Below are 21,658 nucleotides of genomic sequence, written 5' to 3'. Positions count from 1 at the left end.
GGGATGGAGAGCAAAATGATTGATGGACAAGGGGAAGAGGCCAAGTGATGTTCGGAACAGGAGCAGTGGAGCAGCAGCAGCAGCAGCAGCAGCAGCACTGATGCTCTCTCTGTGTTCCCTCAGATGAAAACGTAGATTTTGTATTGATGTTTTTGTTGGAGAAAAAAATAAAATCTCTCCAATATCCATTTAGGAGTTGTAATGTTCAAATTCAAAAGTCAGTTTCACAAGTGTTAGGAGACAAAACTGCCTGGGCTCAGTTCCTCCGCAGCTTCAGCAGTTCTGGTGCGAGCAGCAGCTTAAATATCTTTATATACTTCATATACTGCTGATTGCTGATTTTATTTGTGATACAGACATTTAACATGTCATAAATGACTTTTAATGGTCCCTCACGCTGCAATTTTGGGAAATTCAGTTAAATTTTTTCTGTATGTTATTCATGTTGTTGGATTTATTAGTAAATCCTAAAACTGAGTCTTGTATGCTTTTCATTTTCTAGGTTCAAGTTGTAGTTCAGCTAGTCTCAATATGTTATATCTTAAGAACACCTGCCATTTTCAAAACTGCTCATGCTTTGAGGCTCACAGCCAGGAGGAGACGGAGCTGATCAATTTACAGTCTGAACTAAAGCCAATGTGCAGTCTTTGGACTCTAAATGGCCTCTAAGCTAAACACTTGGCTCATAATGCAACATCATGTTAATGTACAAACTCTACACAGAAATGTTCCGGTCAAACGGGCAGTCTAATTGAATTTTCTTGCCATGAGACACCAGGGCTAACCACTGCACTACTGTACCACCAAGAAAATTGGATGCGGTGACGAAGATCAAATGCTCCAGAGGAGCTTTCGATGCTTAAGTGAGATCTTCTCTGCACGCTAAATATGGTCAACCCACGCTTTCCTGGAAAGAAAAAACCCCAAGAGAAGACGATAAAAGAGGAAACGGAGGCTGAAGATTTGTTAATGACCACATGATTAATGTCTCCAGACATAAACAGGCTCTTTGTTCCCTTGGGAAAACTGTAGGATTGTTTGTGCTGTATATTCTGAATGGATGTAGATCTTCTCACACAAAACATAATATACTTTTACACTTAAATAAGTGGCAACAGTACACAGTCCCTCCCTGACAACGGCAAAAAAGAACGGAAAAATCCCTGCTACAGCACGACGTAGATCATGGCACGTTCAGTCCTACTGCTCCCACACCAGTCCAATTTCCTGTAAAAAACACCCTTCACTCTGAAGGTCATGATCTCATCCTGGTCCAGGAGTGATAAGGATTTGAAGTAGCCCTCAGAGACCTGCTCAGCAGCCACCACCTATCCACTCAGTCTTTGAGCCAGGAGCAAATCACCACAAGTAGACCTGGCCTACTTTTTTTTTTTAATGTGGTTCCAGGGTCCAGGTTCAGTCTGACCTCAGGAGATGCTCGGCTCATTAAAATGGAAATGTTTTTTTACAGAAACTCACGCAAATGAGACGCACCTCAGCAGCAGATCACTATAGGGCAGATGTTTACGAGTGGAACCACAAGTTGCGCCCGAGTGAAACAAAAGATTGGATCAAGATAAAAAGACTAATAAGTGTGGATTACTTTATTTGCTCCTGTTGGGTATGATGGCTGCCAACAGTAAATACACTGCCAGATCTTTCAAACAAAGACCTGGCACTAAATGAAGGTCTCTGTAGTTTTTCAGCACATAACAATAGTGGCTTGACCCATAGATCAAAGCTAATAAATGACCATTAAATTTATATATTAAATTTTTTCCTTTGATATGAACCTCAAATGAAGGAAGAAATCAGCCAGCCTTCCCACAGTTAACGGTAGAAATTTGTGTTAGATGTACATACAGTACTTTGCATGAACGGTAAGCAAATCAAAGGCTCCCGATAGATTGAGAAACTGATTACTGAAAGCATGCATCACCATGTACAATAATATGACAGGTTCATATTTAAGAGAGGAGTATGTGAAAATTATACATTGTATTGTCTTAAACCTTTAGTGACGTCAAGTAAAGTTCCACTGAAGATAAACGCAACTAAATTGTCATTTAAGAAATCTCAAAACCACATGTACAACCGATCAGCACATGATTAAACGTGTACTCGCATAACAGCAAATACGTAGGAAAAACACTCCATGATTTGATAATGATTAAAAGTACAACGTAGTTCTATTGTTTCTAAATACTAAGTGAGGACAAACACACTTACTTACACACTTACTTTACTTTGTGCGCCATTCGTGTGTTTGGAATATTTAAACAAACATAGAACAGGTTAGTTCCTATGATTTAAACTGACTTTTCCATAAACTCACTGAGAACTGGAAACCTTTAAAAAAATCATGGAGGTGGAAAATAAAGTGTTAGCTGTTCACTTTAAGTGCATGTGATGATATAAACAGAGATTAATGTCAAACTAAAAACTTAGTGAACGGAATCTGTAAAATACAAATGATCTGCAGGCTCAATAATAAACAAATAAACACACTATTGGAAAACAAACAATTAAGTCATTTATTATGATTTATTAAAGATATTTAAAATCAAGTTGGTTGTGGATTAAATGAACAGACATGAATAAAACATGGATTTAGAAGCAAAACTTAAAATTACACACAATAAAAAAAGAGACTGTACAATTTACACAAACTGATTAAAACCAAAACAACAAGAGGTTCTTGAATTGTTGATGCTGCACGTGTTCACGTCAGTTCATTTCAGAATAGTGACACAGAACTTGGACTCAGTCGCTCGACTCACGTTCCTCAGAGTTTCTCATGACAGGAGGGTGATGAGAGCGTCCAGAAACTTGCTTCTATCCTCGGTCTTTAATTCGATTACTGCAGCGGGGAAAACAAGCACAAGGAAAGCACATTAAGATAATGTGAGCAAACCTCCCGACCAGCAAAGAGCTTTGAATAGGGACATTTTATTTGAACCAATGTCACAAATCTGGAAATCCAGAGAACTAAAGGCAAATGGTTGAGGTGGAAAAGTGTACAAATGCTGGCATCTTATTTCACTACACATGCTGTGTAAACTACTTGCTGTACAGTGTCACACCTGACTGCTTCAAATCTGGATGAATAAAAGGTGAATGGTAAATTACAAAACAAGGCTGCCACCTAGTGTCTACTCCAGTGAACTACTACAATACTACAGTGAATTTACATTTGTCATTAGTGTGTTTGTTAGTAAGTCAGGCACTGGAAAAACAGACCAGCATCTTAGCTACAATGTCACCACAACAACGATCTATTAGCTGATAAACTGACAAAAAAATCCATTAGTAACTTTTTCATAATCAATCGCCTGAACATCATATTATATCAATACTATGATCAATTGTCATTTTAGTCTTTAAAAAGTAAAAAATATTTCGCTTTTCATGGTTTCACACACGCACAAATGCTCTCACTCATTTGAAAAGTCAATGCAAAAAATAAACAAATAAAATGAATTCACAACAGTCTGATGCAGCTAAACAAAACATCAATAACTGCAACTGTATAAATTGGAACAAGAACCTTTCTGCATGGAGTTTGCATGTTGTCCCTGTGTGTGCGTGTAGGTTTTCTTCAGGTTCTCTGGTTTCCTCCCACAGCCCAAAATGCAGATTCGGGGATTAGATAAATTAGACACTCTAAAGTGTGAGAGTGGATGGTTGTTTGTCTCTATGTGGCCCTGTGATGAACTGGCGACCTAATCCAGGGTGTACCCCACCTTTCACCCTCCCAGCTGACTCTCGTATGGAGGATAAAGCGGTTGAATAACTTAAGTCCACTGAAAGCTTGTAATAAGTGAGGCAATACACACACACAAAAAAACCTTGTAGACTTTCTAAGACCAGCAGTCACTGTCTATATGACAAAGAAAATGAGAAATAAATAAAGTGACTTACTTGACGTGTCAAAGTGGTCATGAAGAGTTCGGGAGCTGGTGCTCTCTGCTGCTTTCTCAAACGCTCGGCCGAAGAAACTAACGAAGAAAACGAGAAGGGTTGTGAAAAGGAGAAGGAAGGCCAGCGACTAAAGAAGATTGATTAATTGTTGAATGACTTTCTAGGCAAATATTGGAGTCAAATGTGGAGGTCTTGTTTTTTTCTTTGTTCTCAAAGATAATAAAGTCTACAGGTCCTGGTAAAAACAAGAATGGCAATTGGACCAAGCCTTCTTGCACTGTGGTAAACTGGTTACTCATCGCAATAATCAAAATGACTGTAGTGATGAACATTAAAATGTTTTAGTATAGCCACGACAACTTAAAACAGTTTGGATTATCCTGCTAGAAACATGGAACCAGACCACAGATATTTCACTACAGAGCACGAACAATGTTTCTGAGCTTCATGCAGGTAACTTAACGTTGAACGACGTGTGATCAAACAGTTCAGCTCCACGTTTTTCCATTAAGAAGTCTTACTTCTTTTTGTCAGACGTCTCAGACTCTGGTGGGATTCCCACAACAATGACGGTGCCCTTCTCCACGTCCTTGGGAGCAGCCATGATGAGCGGAAGCAGTTTGCAGCGTTTATTCCTCGTCTTAAAACAAAAAAAAAACACATCAAGAGTGATGGAGTGGACAGACAGCAATGAGACTTCAGTCTACAACCTTCTCATTATATTTGAAGAGCCAGCAGAAACTCACAGATTGGACGTAAGCCTTCAGGAGGTACTTGCAGAGCAGAGTCAAGGCCACAGGTTTAGAAAAGAGTCTCACATCAGGAGTTCCCTACGTGTGAAACAACAGAAGATAATGTGAGCAGGACGTCCTGCTAATACACTGCCACACACACACACACGTGTGTCAATGACCTTGTTTAGACCTGGTTTTAGAATCCGTTCTGACAGAACTGATCACAGGAGGGCAACTCTAATTACACCTGTTCACAACTGGTGATAAGACATGTCCTGAATGTTCCTGCACTTAAACCGGCGTTGTAGTGCAGTAGAATTAGTGACATCTAATGGTGAGACTAAACTATGGTGGCCTGTGCACACAGGAGAGGATGCTGTACTTATTTGTTTGCGTAGTAAGCTATTGTATCAAAACATTAAACGCATGTCGTAGTCATGAAGGTCCAAGTTGGCGTCCTCCATAAAGCAAGAGCCTTGCGTAAAGTACATATTAACAACAAATTATTTTATTTTCATGCAGTTGTACACTTGCATGAAAGAATAATGATATAATATCCAATTTCAGCAGGTAAAATCCTCCTAAATGTTACACACAGGACCTTTAAAGCAGTCTACTTGTGATTGGATCAGTTGAAGCTTATGTCAGTATCAGGTATGAACAGGTTGAGTCAGACACACACTCGTACCTCCATGAGGTAGCAGTAGAGGAAAGGTCCCTGTGACAGGATGAGGTTGGTGCAGATGCAGGTGGCTACAGTCTGCTGGACAGCCATCAGCTTCTTCTTAGCCAGGTCAATGCCAGAGTGTAGATGATCAAGGTTACTCCTGCAGTGAGAGACATATTTTCTTTAATTCTTTTGTAAATGTGCAGTATTACAGTTAGCATTTGTATACGAGAGCAGACATCAGCTGAGGTCATTCATCAGCACTTCACTAAAGGTGTAGCTTTGTGTGTTTCTTCCCACTCCATTCCCATTTTTCTGTTTCTGGTTTGTCCAAGTGTTTGATCCATACACTTTAACTGGCCACTGCATTTAGCTTCAAGGATTCAAGGATTCAAGGATTCAGTGTCACATGACCACTAGTAGACTTGGAGCACTTTCCCTGGCGCTCAGGGCAGCCACGCGGAGAAAACATGTGAGACGCCAGCCCCCACATCTTAAGAAAAGCCAGATAAACCTACAAGATAAACTTAACAAACCAGTGGGTAATAATGTAACTGAAAGAGAGCCACACACGATTCCAATCAAGTTGACAGACTGTTTCTATCAAATTATATCAGAAATTAGGTTGTTTGGATTGACAAACAGGTACTGGAGTTATTATAAATTAATTTGAAAGTAATTTTTTGGAGAAAACCGACAGTCCTAATAGGTCTATACAGTATAGTAATAGTATTATTTTCTATTTGACTGAAAATATTTCTGCATTACACTTATCAAGAATAAACGTTTGTCCTCATCAGCCCAAATCTGCTTCCCAGTGTGAGTTTCTTCTACAAACCTGGAAAGAGAGTCAAGAGCACTGATGAAGCTGTCGCTGTCATCTTTCTCTGTGCTCTCCAACAAAGCAGTGCAGGCATGTACCATGTCACTGGCCAGGAAACGATTCTTGAAGCCAAAGTGAACCCCAAATGTCTGGACACGAATATCTTTCATACTGATAAAGAGGGGAAGCAAAGACAAATCATTTCTGGTTTGTTTGACAAAACTTTGGGATTTATACGAATCCTATACAAAGGACAAAATAACATCAGTATGCATATCCAAGTCTTTTTTAAAACCCTACCCATATTTATTAGAGGATTCTTCAATGACATCCTTCAGGTTCTCTTTGATCGACATGTCCATGGAATTGAATTTCTGTCGCACTTGTTTCAGGGGCAGCCTGTCACATGCAGCATCAGCAAGTATTAGCAAGAACTAGGTCTGTTGATAAACTTTTAATGTTAACACAGATTTATTGGAACTTACCCCATGTCAGCAAGGAACTCCTGGAGTTTCTTTTGCCCATTCAATGTCCAAAGTTTGAAATTGCAAGACGTGTAACATGAATTACAAATGCTGTCATACAGAGTCCAGTGTTGGTAGAGGCTCAGGCGAAGGCTGAAGATGAAGGTCAAGGAAAACACAGAGAGGAAAATAACAAGAAAACAAAACAGAGCAACGAGCTGCAAGCAAAATCTGCAGTGAAGAGAGATTATTTTCACAATTGATTAATCAATTTATTTTCTTGGATTAGTTGCTGAAATTGTTGTTAAAATGTCAGAAGTTTCCCAAAACAATGTTCTCAAATGTCTTGTTTTGCCCACATACCAAAACTGTTGAGTTTTAATAATTTATTTGATATACTGAGCAAATAACCCGGAAAATATTCACATTTCAGAGACAGATTTCTTTTTTTTTAAATAATAATAATAATAATAATAATAATAACAAAAAAATGTAAGTAATCAATTCCTAAATAATTAACTAACTAATTGTTACAGGACTACTGCAGTGACTTTCCCCACATAAACAGTATGTCAAGTGAATTAAGGATACTCATATTCAAAGGAAATCCTCATGCAGTCAATGGACAGCGAGTTCTCCTCATCCTCATTTCGGTGGTTATGCCGGGAAACATGTCGCTGCATTGTGGCGATGTCTGTGATGTACTTCATACTAATCAAAAAAAAGGCAAACAATACTAATTCAGGGCAGGTAAACAACTCGATGCAAACATTTAGTGTTCAAGTGATTGTTAACTCTATCTGATCAGCCAATCACACGACAACAACTCAATGCATTTAGACACATTGTCAAGACGACCTGCTGAAGTTCAAACTGAGCATCAGAAAGATGACTTTCAATGTGGCATAGTTGTTGGACTGTCTGAGTATTTTAGAAACTGCTAATCTACTCAGTTTTCCACACACAACTATCTGTAGGGTTTCAGAGAATGGTTGTAAAAAAAAATCATCCAGTGAGCAGCAGTTCTCGGGGAGAAAATGCCTTGCTGATGCCACAGATGAGGAGGAGCATGCCAGACTGGTTCTCCTGCCACTTCATCCTCTCTACTAAGTGTGAGTTTGTCTTGTAAATAATAATGAATGACTGTGGCCAAAGTTCCCCTTTTATTTTAACTAATTAAAGTTTAGTTTTCAAATACAGTTGTTCTTACTGTGTGATTTTATCATGAACCCACTGGTCCGTCAGCCCAATGATTGCCCACCTGCAAAAAGAAGAAACTACATCTAAAAAGTCTGTATGTGCACTGTGCTTTAAACCATGGTTGTTCCATTCAAAAAAAAAACTCTTACCAGAGCATGTCCTTGGTGTCTTTAGTCAACACCCATGCAAGCTCAAAAAACATCATTGCAGCCTAACAAGGACATAAAAACAATTGTAATTTAGAATTAATAGAACATAGCAAACAAGCATCTGGATATAGATATAAAAATTATAATATGATATTTCTCTGAAGATTATCAAAGTGATTTAGATTACTATTCAAAGCAAAAAATGAATTCTACTCACAGAAGTCCCGTGATATTCATACTGCTCATAATCAAATAAAATCTCCCTCCTGCAAAATAAACCAGACGTTAGAATCAATTAAGGAACTGTAATACAGAACAATTTCTACATCGCCTTAAAAACATTTCACCTTCTTGCTTCCCACTCCCTCTTTGCTCGCTGTCTTTCAATTCTCCTCTCAACTGCCCCCTGTAGTTACATGACCAAATGACACAGACATCACAGTGAAGTCTTAACAGATTAATTTGAGGAGCATTTATTCATCATATTTACTGCGCACCTCATCAAATCTCCTCCTTTTGCCAGAGGGCTCTGAGCCTCCATCACTCTCATTTCCAGAGTCACCTTCTTCATTGTCTTCATCATCTCGGAAAATATCATCATACAAAGGCACGCCAAGGTCATCATCTTGTTTGATGAGTAGCTTTATCTGTGGGTGAGAGGATTGGAGTATTTACAGAGGTACATTCCAGATGTGTACACACAGCAGCAGTTACCACTGAGAAGTGCTACAATTTGATGTTGATCAAAACCTAAAGCTAAAAAAAACAAACACTTAACCAAGACCTAAACAAGTCAGAACAAATGGATGGAGCAGAATCAAAAGCTGGAGTGTAAGATTGTATTGATACATTACAATATCATAATATTTAATGATGTGATATGGTACTGATACTTTGAAGCACTGTACTGATATGTGATACATGGAAATATTCTTGATATTATTATTCTATATTATAATATTCTTTGTATAATAGCCTTTGATGACTGGCAGCAAGCTGTTGGCCATTTGAGTCTCTCCCTCTAATTCCATTCCTCTAGACAACACTGTTATTTTTACTATGGGTATTATTCTTAAAATAGACTATAGAAAAGAAAATATCACCGACATGTATTATATTGCCAAAGTCCTGCCAATACACAGCCCTAAACGATTTGAAAGGCAAAATTTTCATTTTCCATCACCTGGGTGTCATTGTAGACATTAACCACATCTACAGGCCGGTGAGTGTCACAGATGAAGAAGATGGAGTCATCATCTGGCTGCAGCATCTCAAGAAGGTCAACATTTGCCCCACAGTTGATGAGAACAAAGTATTGGAACTAAAACACAACACAGTACAACAAGTTCAGTAAGGCCGTGTGGAAAAGCTCTGCAGGTCTACTGTGACCTCACCTGAGGTATAATATGACCATACCTGCTCTTTGTGTTCAAGAAAGGCAGTGCCAAGGTCCTGCCAGCCTGAAACTGGAACAAGTGTGTACTGGACCTGGTCACAGTGAAAGAGCGCCTGGAAAAAGACAATAAGATTCAGCAATAACTGACTATTGGACTCTCGCTGACAAGTAAAGACACAAACAGTGAATCTGAAACCAGTGAGCTGATTGTTAGTGCAACAAATGATCAGCGCAGTAGCAGAACATATCTTACCTGTAATATCTTACAGGCACAGAGTGCGTCTATGTCTGATGCAACCAGGAGTGCAACTCTCTGAGAACAGAATCAAGTCAAAGAATTAGCAAAAACTGTATGAAAATAAAAAGTCCAATGCCAAACTTTAAAAATGACAGCAGCTTATTTAGCCTACCATTTTAGTCATTAGTCATATTGGAGGATCTTAGCATGTTTGCCAATATCCATATCAATCCATACTAATACATTTATGCCGATACCGATATCGTCCGATAATATCGTACATCACTATTTTTTATTATTGCATAATTATCATTATTTTTTCCAAGAAAAACATACCAAAATAAACCATAAAAGTCAAGTCAAAATAATAATAAAAAAATGTTAGGAAACAAGACAAAACAAGCCATGACAGCTCAGTCATTCTTGACCCATGTCACCATGACGGACCTACTTCTTCATCAGACTTTCAGAAAACAGACTTTAAAAAGAGAAGATACTGACACCTGTTCAGAAGTCTGTGCCTTCTAGAATAAGAGCAATTCGGCCCAACTAATCGAACTAACCAGTTTCTTGGTTTATGTAACCTAGACCTGTATTTTAATCTGGGCCTCGTTTGATATGGTCTACATGTGAAATAATAAGCAGTAATTAACACCTTCAAGACAGCACGGACACTTTGACTAAGCCGTTCACAAAAGTAAAAAGGAGCAGAAAACGAAAATCGGTCTCTTAAGAGTTCTGAGTTAACAACAGTGACGGTTTACGCTTTAGCTAACATAATATTAAGAGTAGCGCAAACTCACCTGGTTGGCAACGACTTCATAAAACTCCTTTCTGATATCCGTGACGAACATATTAAAACCGTGTGTGAAGGGACAAACCCGCTTACAAAACACTACAGCGACATGAAGTGGGACTTATTTTTGTTTGTTGTCAGGAGCGGAGCGCTTTCTGCTGCAGAAATGTGGCGCCAAAATCTATACGTCACATCGAACCAATCACCGGAGAGGAAAGCCCTTTACGTCACACGCCTAACCGTACGTCATCACGTTGGATACACATTTTAAATTAACTTTATTTAAACGTATCTTCAACAAACAAGCCAGGTGCTGTCGGCCTTAGCTTGTATGCAATGTGAAACATTAAGAAAATACTTAAATCAAACATAAATGTACATCAATAAATTGGCAATTTAAACATAAAAATTTCAATGATTAACTTAATTCCAAACACTTTACACTGATTCACACAAGGTGTTACAAATGTCTAATTTCTATTCCACAAAGCACACAATTATGCACTTCGCAGTTAAACTCAGTCTTAAAAAAGTGTTGGGTGGATATCATTCATATTGTGTATTAATTGCAGTGCTTAAATTCACTTCCCCCCTAGTTTTCTTAATTGTCTTCAGTTTCAAATGCATTCAATTTGGGAAATATGAGCACAGCAAAGATGCAACATGCTTAAAGAGGCATGTACAAGCCTCATGTTGTCTGTTTACATGCAGTATCTGTGATGAGAAGAAAAAAAAACACCTTAACTACTTAAATGTAATGTGATGAGTGCCACACTGACATGTTTTTGATGTTAATGGAAATGTTGACTTTTTTGAGCTCTAATGTGCCACTTATATCTTAGTTACATAGTCTTCATTAGCTTTTTTTAAGAAAGTGAAATGTAAATTATAAGAATGATAATAAAAATCAATGATAATTTGGATAATTGCATTTAATTACCTTGAACTGAAAAGGATTTCATATTTATCCAAAAGTATTGCATTCCCAACAATGCAGAGGTATAGATTAGATACAAAAATCTACATTAGAAAAAAAAAATACACATTTTGATGTTGCATTCACGATTTTCATAGATTACGACAATAATATTGTCCATTCCACAATAATGTCCAGTTTAATCAGTGTCAGGAGATTCAATATGGATTAACTGAGTGCAGGGGTGCATGAGAAGAGATGCTTTTGATCTAACATTCCGCTTATTAAAAATGACCTAGTATCCTTACTAAAACAATTTCATGATCATACATGAATAGAGACAGTCAAAACACACAGTATTACAAATACATTAGAAAAGGCAACTTTCCTGCACAAATTAAATTGCTGCAAACCAAGACACTTCAAGATTTGACCAATACAAACATTTTTGTTGTTGTATCATGGTTTTCTTTGCTCCCTTTTCATTGCATTCTCCTACACTACAAAATGTGTTTTCAGAACAGGTGACAGGTGTAATAAACAGAGTGCAAGATTATTTACAAAACATCATTTTGTGCCACCAAAATATCTATTTAAAGCAACACAACATGTACAGTACAATCAGGATCAGCATGAGCAGCTGCTGTATGGTCCTAGAAAATATCACTGGAGTGTCATTAAAACACAAATGAGTAGATGTTCATATAATCCCTTGTCACAACTGCAGATCTGAAGACCACACATGATAAAAAAAGAACATACAATAAATTAAAGTAGGCGGAAATTTGGCCATACAGATAGTAACGTAGGAAAATATGTGACTGTGAAACATGCAAGATGTTTTTTTAGTCTGAAATTTCCCCTGAAATCCCATGTGCCCATGCACAACAAATATGTTCACCATTTTCATGGAATGAAAATCACATTTACTGTAAACAAACACATTGCAAAAATTCAAGTAAACTCCAACATGCCCCCAAATAACACCCAGCAGACGTGTACATCATCCCATAAATGCCTGTTAGACCGTCCAAGTAAATTAAGATATAGTCTCAAAAGTCAGTAAAAAGTGAGGTTTCACTCCCACTGTTTAGTCCCTCAGTTGTAAATAAAACAAACAAAATTCTTCACATTTACAATGACATTTATGGAAGGTAATGACATATGCTTTTTTTCTGAGGTAAAAAGAGGCAACAAGCTACATTTAAATACCAGGTATTATCTTAACAAGTGAATCCTATACACTGTAAAACAATTCAAAAACTAAAGCCATAAATCAAAGGTAACGATGACAGAGATCATACATTGTTACATGTAGTCTATGTATCATTCATTAACAAAGAGCCATAAAGCAAATAATTAAAGGCACAAATTCATGTAACTTTCTGCCACGTTTGGTCAGTCACTGATTCCCCAAGCAAACAAAAACACAAGGTTTGGTTCTTTTATATATGGAACTGCATAAAAAAGTGAACTTTTTTTCTTACATGATTTAAGCAGAGACCAAATATATTAAATGGAAATTGAGGGAAACAATCAAAGAAAAAATAATAAATCACCAAAACATCCCATATTAAACAGCATAGAAATCCAAACCAGCAAAAGCACTGGGAGACTAGCACCATCACCTGGAGAAGTCACAGTCTGACCCAACTCAGGTTCATCTGAAAGATCTGGTTCCACTGTGATGATGGAAACAAAATAATAACACTTGTGCACATCATCTCTCACACCACTGGAGAATGATCTTACTTCAGATGAGCTGACCAAGGAACACAAGAGTGAATTTAAGTACTGCAGCACTACAGATGCTGCAAGATGAGCAGGGTATTATATTGAGGACCGGGCTTCTAAAATCCCTTTCTCAGATGTCAGCAAAAAACAAAACTGGTTTTGTGTTCTGTGAACATAAATCATCAACATATACTACAGGAAGACAGAGATTTAAAGCATTAAAAAAGGGAGAAAACAGATGCAGTATGGACAGAGCTATTTTTCATTCACTTTCCAGACAGGTGAAGTGACAATATGGTGACAAGATAAATATTTTCATGATAAACCACAGATCTTTCTTTCTGAATAATCAACTAACCATAAGGTGATGACAATAAGTTAATCTGGTGCTTTTAATCACATCACACTGTCCTCTTCAAAAACCATAGCTGGCTCCTGTGTGACAGTGTGTGTGTGTGTGTGTGTATGTATGTAACACTGAGATGTGAACTGTAATGGCAGAATAAATCTGCGTGTGCTCGCTGTCATCTCTCAGCTTATCTTCTCTATAGTTATCCACAGACCCACAGACAGAGATGTGGCTGGTCTGATGTTTACAGAGACCCAACATTGTCTCTTTTTATTGTTATTTTTCCCAGTCTCTTGTTGAACTGTTTCTATTAAAGATCACATGATAGAAGGCTGGGAGACACAAGAGGGGAAAAAAACCAATAGCAATAGAAAACAGATAATAAATACAAAATAGATACAATAAGTTTATGCATTGTGTGAACACAATTTTGAATGTTTTACCTCCGATTGAAGAATTGCCTCTACGGTTATCAATTGTTATGACATTTCAGAAATACTGATCAATGTCAACTGATTTGAACTGTTGTACTGTGCCTGAGCCAAGATCATTAGATTCAGTTGAAAACTGAATCAGCAAGTTAATATCTGAACTTTCCTCCTGATATTTTTTTCCCCATATAGTAAAGAATAATGAGAAAGACCATTCACAGAAAGTTAAATATTGTATATAGGCATTTTCTCATAAACTTTAACCCTGCTTAGTTAAAAAGTACAAAATAGTGTCCCTACAGGAGAAACTGTGTCACAGCAGCTGAGCCTGAGCTTGATGGGCAGTCGAATATTAGCGTGCAGTCGGTGGTTATGTAGTTGAGCTGCTCAGCTGTTGTGAGTATTAAAAGTCATGTGAACACAGGCACAATTAACAGCGTATGTGGGGCTGGGCCAAATGGACAAAAAAAAACAATGTCAGGACAATCTGGAGACGTCCACTAATGACAACGTCCAGAAACATAATGACATCATTTCAGGGTTTAGAAATAAACACTTTAGGTGGTCAGGTGAAGTCCATCACACAAGAGTTATTACTTTCCGCAACTGAAGTGTTTCAAAAACCACCTGAGAGACAAATGTTTGCAATTTCATATCAGAGAACAAACTGTGTTCCACCTTACATTAGACCTCTACAATGATCCATGATAAACAATAAATAGTGATATACTGCCCAGCCGTAAGGGTGTTAAAAACCAGAATAAGAATGACTACCATGTATTCCAGTATAAATCACACAAGTAAAGAGTATTTCCCAGTTACATTTCTATTACATGGGAAGGATGTAGTTGGAGTTGGCCAACTTGCGTTCCTGTGCAGCAGGAACAGTCTTTCTGTGACGCAGCGGTCTGTGGCAGTCAGGGTCCTGCAGGGGAGGGTAGTGTTGCCTGTAACACAACCAGGCAAAGACGAGGCCCAGCAGAGAACCCACCAATACATCTATATCAAGGAGAGCGAGAGAGAGAGAAGACAGGAGCTGCAGTTATGGCGAGTTTCATTCCACAGCGATGGACGCTGTTCTCTCACATATTCTGCTCATGCGTAAAGATAGAATATTATGTGAGAATATTTTACTTTTATGAGATTCCAAGCGAATGTATTTCACTTGTCACAAAAGCAGAACTATGAAAGTTAAGACTTAGATGATGGATAGATAATATGGGATGATATAAGCCCATAGCTATAAATAATCTTTAGTCTGGGTTTATACTTACTGGAAAAACTAGGGTAAAAAAAAAGGAAAATTAGACTGATTATCAGACTAGGTTGGCAGGTCATTGAACTGAACTTTAAGTACAACAGTACTACCACCACTACCCTGGCGTTTTGGAGCCAACTAAACAGGTACGTTTGAAAATGCTAATGGCCCCGCATTCCAGACCAGTGAAAATGATGAAATAGTTATTCACATCTAAATCTTTTAGAAATCATTCAAAAACTATATCGCAAATAAACTGAATTCACCTTCTTATACAAATTTGAGCTGGTTCACTGGGCTTTTCTAAGAAGTCAAAAATGTATGAAGCATAACATTCAACCACTAAAACTAATTTTTCTGTTCTTAATCAAGAAATAATGTGCTGTACTTTGTATTTTTGTCCTGTGCGGCAGAGTTCAAGTATGAACAAAATTACATTTGATAATAGAGTGGAAACACTCCTTGGGGCTTTTTGATTGAAAACTGTTTTGAAAATGTAAGCCAACCATCTAAACCAGCATGTGATATTTGGTCAAAAATATAATGTAATATAAATGTCGACAGCATGTTGTGCTGCATTAGCTTCAGCTTTTACCTTGCCAGTGGTGTTTGTAGTCACAGGTTCTGGAGAGGGCGATCACAGCTGCGATAAGCAAAGGGATAAGGAAGGCACATAGCCGCCATGCTTTGCCTTGGCCTACTGAATTGAAGCAGCGCAGCTTTCCTGCGATGTACATAGCTGTGAAACCCAGACCTGCAAAAGCGACTGGGATCGAAGAGAGAGAGAAAGAGAGACAAAACAACAAATGAGATGAGCCGGGAGTAAAGATGGAGAGACGGTTTTGATGTTAATGTGCAATGTCGTCTTTCTTATACAATAACATAAGCGCCTGGAGGTCAAAACACACTTACATACTTTTATTTTGTGACGCCTTGTGACCTCCCTTTAAATGTGTGTGTGCTTTTGTTGGTACCTACTGATGACAAGCTTTAAAGACATAATGGCAAACAAAAGCCGCTCTTACAGGAAGAATGCCCACTGGGAAAGCTCTTCCTGCCCTCGATAACAGTATCTGGGTCACCGGTGCAGCGCAGCTCCAGGTTCATCTGACCATCTGGGAAGCAGCGGTAGAAGAAGTCTGGCCGTGGCCTGAGGAAGAGAAAGAGGGAAGCACAGAGGATTTCTTCCAGTGTAACACCAAAACACATTATGGCCTGCCATGTTGAATGCAGTGGAATCGCCAGCAGACTTGAATCCCAAGCCTAAATCATTCTACACACAAAATGATCTCTTCATGTGATCTCTTCATGTGAAATTGTTCTGTTTTTTTGCTTCGTATCAATTTGGTTTGTGGACAAAACAAGTCATTTGAGAACATCATTTCGAGGTTTGGGGGACACTGATCAACATATTCAACTTTTTCTGACATTTTATGGACCAAACAATCAAATATGAAAATAATAAATAGTTAGCTGCAGCCTATTTGACCCTAGATAATATTGACTTCTACAGATGCACACATTTCAATGATAATGCTTGAATTATATATTGTTCAGTTCCAGTTTGACCGCTTCAACGCATTTCTGTTTCACTAACTGTCAATAGAGTGTAAACCACAGGAACCTGTCTGGTGTGTGCACAGCAACTACTACCCAGACAAAATGGCCATGCCTCAACTGTTATCAGCTGTAATCACCAATCACACTTCTGTGCTTACTTTTCTACTCTCATGGCAATATGGCCACAAACTCTATCACAATAAAACAGGGAAAAAAGTTTAAAATCAGTCAATATCAATAATTATCATGATAAAATGTCATAAAGTTAAAGATCATGTTTTGCTCCTGAGTAAATGCTGCTAATAGAAAACGACAAAACTATTGTTAAACACAAACAACAAGCAAATCCGAGGCTACACATTCAAAGCAATTGTGTCTCAAAGTGTCTTCACAGTGCATAAACATATAGATAATTAAACATTATTAAACAACACTAACCCTAACCCTTCTTTCATATTGTTCCATCTTAAGTTGCATAAAGCTACAACCATTGTGTCATGGTAAATGACAAGTTTTCAGGTAAAGTGCTATTAAACATTTTACACTAATGTTATCTAATGTTGCTGCACAATAGTGCAAGAAATCTAAGCACAGAATAATGATCACATATATGAGCGAGCCGTTTACCTGCCTACAGCGAGTTTGATGATGTTGGTGAAAACTCCATTTAGCACCAGAGTCAGAGTTACAGCTGGAAGACAGAGGGAAACAGAACAGAACAATGAAGAAAAGTCACCTTAAAAAGCTAGATGACAAATTGCTATTATTTTCATTATTCATACGCAGCAGTCGGTTCCTTACCCAGCGAGGCTTCTTTAAGATCTCCTGGCTCTGACTTCTTCATGAAGGCAAAAGCCAGGATTACAATCAGTGGCGTGAAAACTGCCATACTCTAATGCACACAAAAAACAGATGAGCAAGTAAGTATTTGTGAAAATTGTGAAGGGACTTCTACAAATATTGAAAATTTTAAAAATCAGATTCATGAGAATTTGACAGATGTATATGGATGGACATCACAAAACTGAGTTTAACAAGAGATGGTGAATGAAGACTATGAGCTCAGAGTGAAATGAATTCCAATAAATAAATGAAGTGTTACTGTACCCTAAAGCTTTGTTTATACTTAAGACCGTCAACCAGAAATCATCCAAAAGGTATGTTCCTGATGAGCAGTACTTAAAAATCCTTTACTGAAATAAAGGATTTATTCAAGACAAAAATTCTGTGGTACTTTATGAAACACTGACATTTTAAAGAAAAAGGTGGATTTCAAATAGAGCAGGGTGATTAAATTATTCTGTAGTTTATAGTTGTGCAGCACTGCAGGCCATCCCCCCAGACATTTCCTCAGAGAGACTAACAAGATGGCGAAAGCAGTATAGTTTATTCCTAAAAAGGCTCAGTCTCGATAGTAGCATGGAACTGCAAATGCAAACCTGTTTTGTACTGTCATTGTATGTTGACTTTAGGTTAGAATGAACTTTGTGTAATGATAACGTGAACTGAGGAATTCATTTAATACAATTTTAACAGCAAAAACATCTGAGATATATCACTTACAAACATGAGAGAGGTGGGTACATGGTCTCTCTCCACACGATGGAATTTATACAACCACATCTCCTCTGGCTGGATCTCACGGTAGAAAGGAGGAAGCTGTTCCGTCACACTAAGTGTAGCACAAACATTGGGTTACATTGATGTGTATTAAATGAGAATTTAAATAAAGCCCCACACTGATTTTCAGGTATCTCAGGTTAATTGGTCCATTAAGCAATTTAGCACATGCAATTATGACAGACCTCTTGAAAGTACTTACAGAAACACCACTAACAATGCCATTCGGATGGAAATTTCCGAGAGGAAACCACGAAGCAGCCTCTCCTTCATTTTGTTTCTTGAAGTGGACTTCAGTCAACAGCAAACATCCTCACTCCTCCTCCTTATATGTTCACTGGGACTAAAAAAATACAACAGAGATTAGTGTGAGCTTTGACTCCTTTTAAACATGAGGAAAGTGCAACTGCATAGTGAGAAGCTTCCTGCTAATTTGGTAAACAAAACAGAGGGTGTACAGGTACAACATTTGTTCATCATTTTATTTGCTGCTGTCCATTAAAGTAGAAACAGCTGCTCTCTATTTTAACAAAGTTAAGCCACCCTCATGTTAAACTATATAACCGGTTGTCTCAAAAAAACTGCAAAAAAAACAAAACTGCATACTGAAAATGGATAAAGTAAACAATTTTGAGTATTAAAACTATTTGCTATGACTGTTAAAATTTAACTCAGCTCCCATTTGTCTAGATTATCTTTGACATCCGTCTCCACCTTCATTTGAGTCCACCTGTGGTAAATTCAACTGATTACAACATGATTTGGAAAGAGACACACCTGTCTACTCTTAAGTCTATATGTGAGGTTTCACCCCTCACAATACTCCTTAGAGCTAATTCCAACGTCACAGAAAATGTCAACGTATCCATCAGCAGAGCTCAGAGACTGAGAAGACATTTTGAAAGGGTGCAGTAGGAAAATCACAGGTGTAAAATGATCAGATTCAGTGATATATCAAAATGAGAGGCAGTGCTGGTACAAGGGTTCTGTCCCCTACTTTTATTCATGCACATTTATTTGTGTTTCCAGTACTTATTATTTAAAAAAACGGGGACTGTTGCATGTCATTAATTTGTGTGTATTAGTTTAAAAAAAGGAATTTGTTTTTCCTGTATTTAGGTTAAGCCTATACACTAATGCTAATGTAGGTGTCATGTTACATGAACAGGTTTGAAATATTCCTGGTGGAATGTCAGTATCGATTTCAAGTGATCTTTTCTCTGTATATTATTTGCTGAGATTGCATTAAAAAATAGGCGAGACGCTGAAACTTAAAGACTGTAAGTAATCCAAAAAACAGTGCAATTAAAAAGACAGACAGTCAGTGTAATTATTGGTTATTATGAACACCTGTGAAGGGGAGTGATACAACACTTAGTCCCAGTGCTATTATACTCAACATGGGCAACAAGAAGATCGGGGTTTGCGACCCGGTCAGAACAAGGCCCGTACTACATGCCCTTTCCCTATCCGCATGTGCACAGATTTTCTCCGTTTTCCTCCCACAGTCCAACAACTTTAAAATTGGGACAATGGAGACACTCTAAACCGTATGTGTGAGAGTGGATGGTTGTTTGTGGCCCTGTGATGGGGAGTACAGGGTGTGCCCCACATTTCACCCTATGTCCCTCATGAGGATAAAGATGGATGGATCAGCACATAGAACGCCTCTGTCTTGGTCAGAACTAACTGTTGTATATTTAATGAAGGCTGAGTTCCATTTAGCTGCCTCAGGTTCAGGGAGCATGTCACATTGCCCTAATGACTAAGATTGAGCAGAGCCACCATGACATGTCAAATGTTTGCTGTGAACATTTTTTTCCCACAGATGACATCCACACCCTTTCACCAATTGAAACATCAACTGTCCAGTCATCTATTTTAAGACCTTTTACTTTAACCTGCAGGGCTTCTCAGTGATTCTGCTTCAAATTCTTACCAAGAGGAGCTATATCAAGGCTTGTAAGTTTGCTCTTAATACACGAATATTACCACAAAACTTGCTTTTCCTGCTCTTGACAAAAAGCCCACCACAAAGTAGTTTTTGAGCTCCTCTTTACCCCTAATCCGCAGACCTCAAGAGACCACTTGAGCTGAAATGACTAGTGAATTATTCAGGAAATTGAAATCAAAAGCAAGGAAATTAGTTAGATTTCCAACAACGTATAATAAACCTTAAATGTGTATTTTTAAAAGATTTCGCTTTGGACGCCATTACTACACATACGTTAAGTCCTGAGATCCAGATCCAGGTCTCAACAGTAATAACAACAACATCATTTGTCCTGACTAAAACCTGACACAAAGGCCAAAATGCTGCACCTCCACTTCCTTTGATACACATTTACAATGTTCAACAATAACATCTAATCAATTTATAATGATACTAAGACTGAATGCAGCAGCCTGACGGCGTTTGTCAGTCCATACAAAACATACTTAAAAAGAAAAAAAAAACAAGAGAAAACGAGCTAAATACAATTAAGTCTCAACATGTTAGCGGGCTGAGCTAAGCTAGTTAGCGACATCTGTCAAACAAACATCTGGCTCATTTTATCCATGAACAAAAGAATAAAAAAACTAACTGACCTTATAACGTCCGTGGGTTTTTCTATCTCTTCATCATCAAGTCAACGTGAATCTTCAACACGAACCAGGCCTGGGCATCCTCTGCTCCTGCGGCAGATGAAAGAAGTGGAACATACCAGGGACTAGTGGCGAGGATACCACGTGAAGTTAAACGTTGGGCACTAGAGCTACTTCTGGTGTGGGACTTTCAAAATAAAGCTGAGGTAGTTAAACCTCTAAGTGTAAAAAGACGAAATACTCTCAAAGTCCACGCTACAAAACAACAATCTTAGAATTAATGTAGGCTTTTTAGGTAGCATCATAAAACTTCTACTTGCATACACATATGTTATCTATCGATATAAAAACTCTGCAGTCGTTTATAAACCGGATATGATCGTCCAGATCATTATACATTTTATCTGCCTTGACAAATGGATGAAAGAAGCCACGTCACGTTACAAGAGGAGCCACCTGGAGGTAAAAGCAACCATCTCCCATGTGAACGTCCTTAGGTAATGTGATTGAATGTTTTCATAGAGTATCCCTTTGGTATTCATGTTTAATTAGATTAATCTGCTCGCCACACTGAAACACTTAATGAGTTTTACATATACTGAACATCAAAATCACAATTTGTAATCAGATACTTTTTGGTTAATTTATTAAAAGTTAGATTTTTAATTTTTCTTAACAGGTGTGACAACAAATACATCTATCCCAAGGCCAAGAGGAAAGGAATTGGGCTCATAACTAGAAGGTCGCTGGTTCAATCTTGGGACAGGCCAAGGGCTGGGGTGCCCCTGAGCAAGGGACCCAATCTCCCATTGCTCC

General features: G+C 38.0%; 2 protein-coding genes across 2 annotated transcripts; both read right to left on the bottom strand.

Moving 5' to 3' along the window:
• Window positions 1-2,525: 2,525 nt before the first annotated feature.
• cdc45 (CDC45 cell division cycle 45 homolog (S. cerevisiae)) lies at window positions 2,526-10,567 on the bottom strand. Its single transcript, XM_058636254.1, has 18 exons — window positions 10,396-10,567; window positions 9,608-9,667; window positions 9,375-9,467; window positions 9,142-9,279; window positions 8,456-8,605; window positions 8,306-8,364; window positions 8,176-8,224; window positions 7,959-8,020; window positions 7,820-7,870; window positions 7,201-7,320; window positions 6,631-6,762; window positions 6,446-6,544; window positions 6,161-6,316; window positions 5,344-5,482; window positions 4,668-4,751; window positions 4,443-4,561; window positions 3,922-3,998; window positions 2,526-2,860 (listed from the first exon to the last, which is right to left on the bottom strand). Exons 1-18 carry the CDS (start codon window positions 10,444-10,446, stop codon window positions 2,796-2,798), a joined length of 1,704 nt encoding a protein of 567 aa, XP_058492237.1. The 5' UTR covers window positions 10,447-10,567; the 3' UTR covers window positions 2,526-2,795.
• Window positions 10,568-11,477: 910 nt separating this feature from the next.
• Window positions 11,478-20,979, bottom strand: plpp5 (phospholipid phosphatase 5). Its single transcript, XM_058636851.1, has 8 exons — window positions 20,846-20,979; window positions 18,459-18,599; window positions 18,200-18,308; window positions 17,438-17,528; window positions 17,264-17,327; window positions 16,102-16,226; window positions 15,672-15,842; window positions 11,478-14,817 (listed from the first exon to the last, which is right to left on the bottom strand). The coding sequence occupies exons 2-8, from the start codon at window positions 18,527-18,529 to the stop codon at window positions 14,648-14,650; spliced, it is 801 nt and encodes a 266-aa protein (XP_058492834.1). The 5' UTR covers window positions 18,530-18,599; window positions 20,846-20,979; the 3' UTR covers window positions 11,478-14,647.
• Window positions 20,980-21,658: the final 679 nt, after the last annotated feature.

This window comes from Solea solea, chromosome 8 (genome assembly GCF_958295425.1).
Source record: "Solea solea chromosome 8, fSolSol10.1, whole genome shotgun sequence".
In the NCBI taxonomy this organism is placed as follows: domain Eukaryota; kingdom Metazoa; phylum Chordata; class Actinopteri; order Pleuronectiformes; family Soleidae; genus Solea; species Solea solea.
This window is presented reverse-complemented; position numbering and strand designations above follow the sequence as displayed.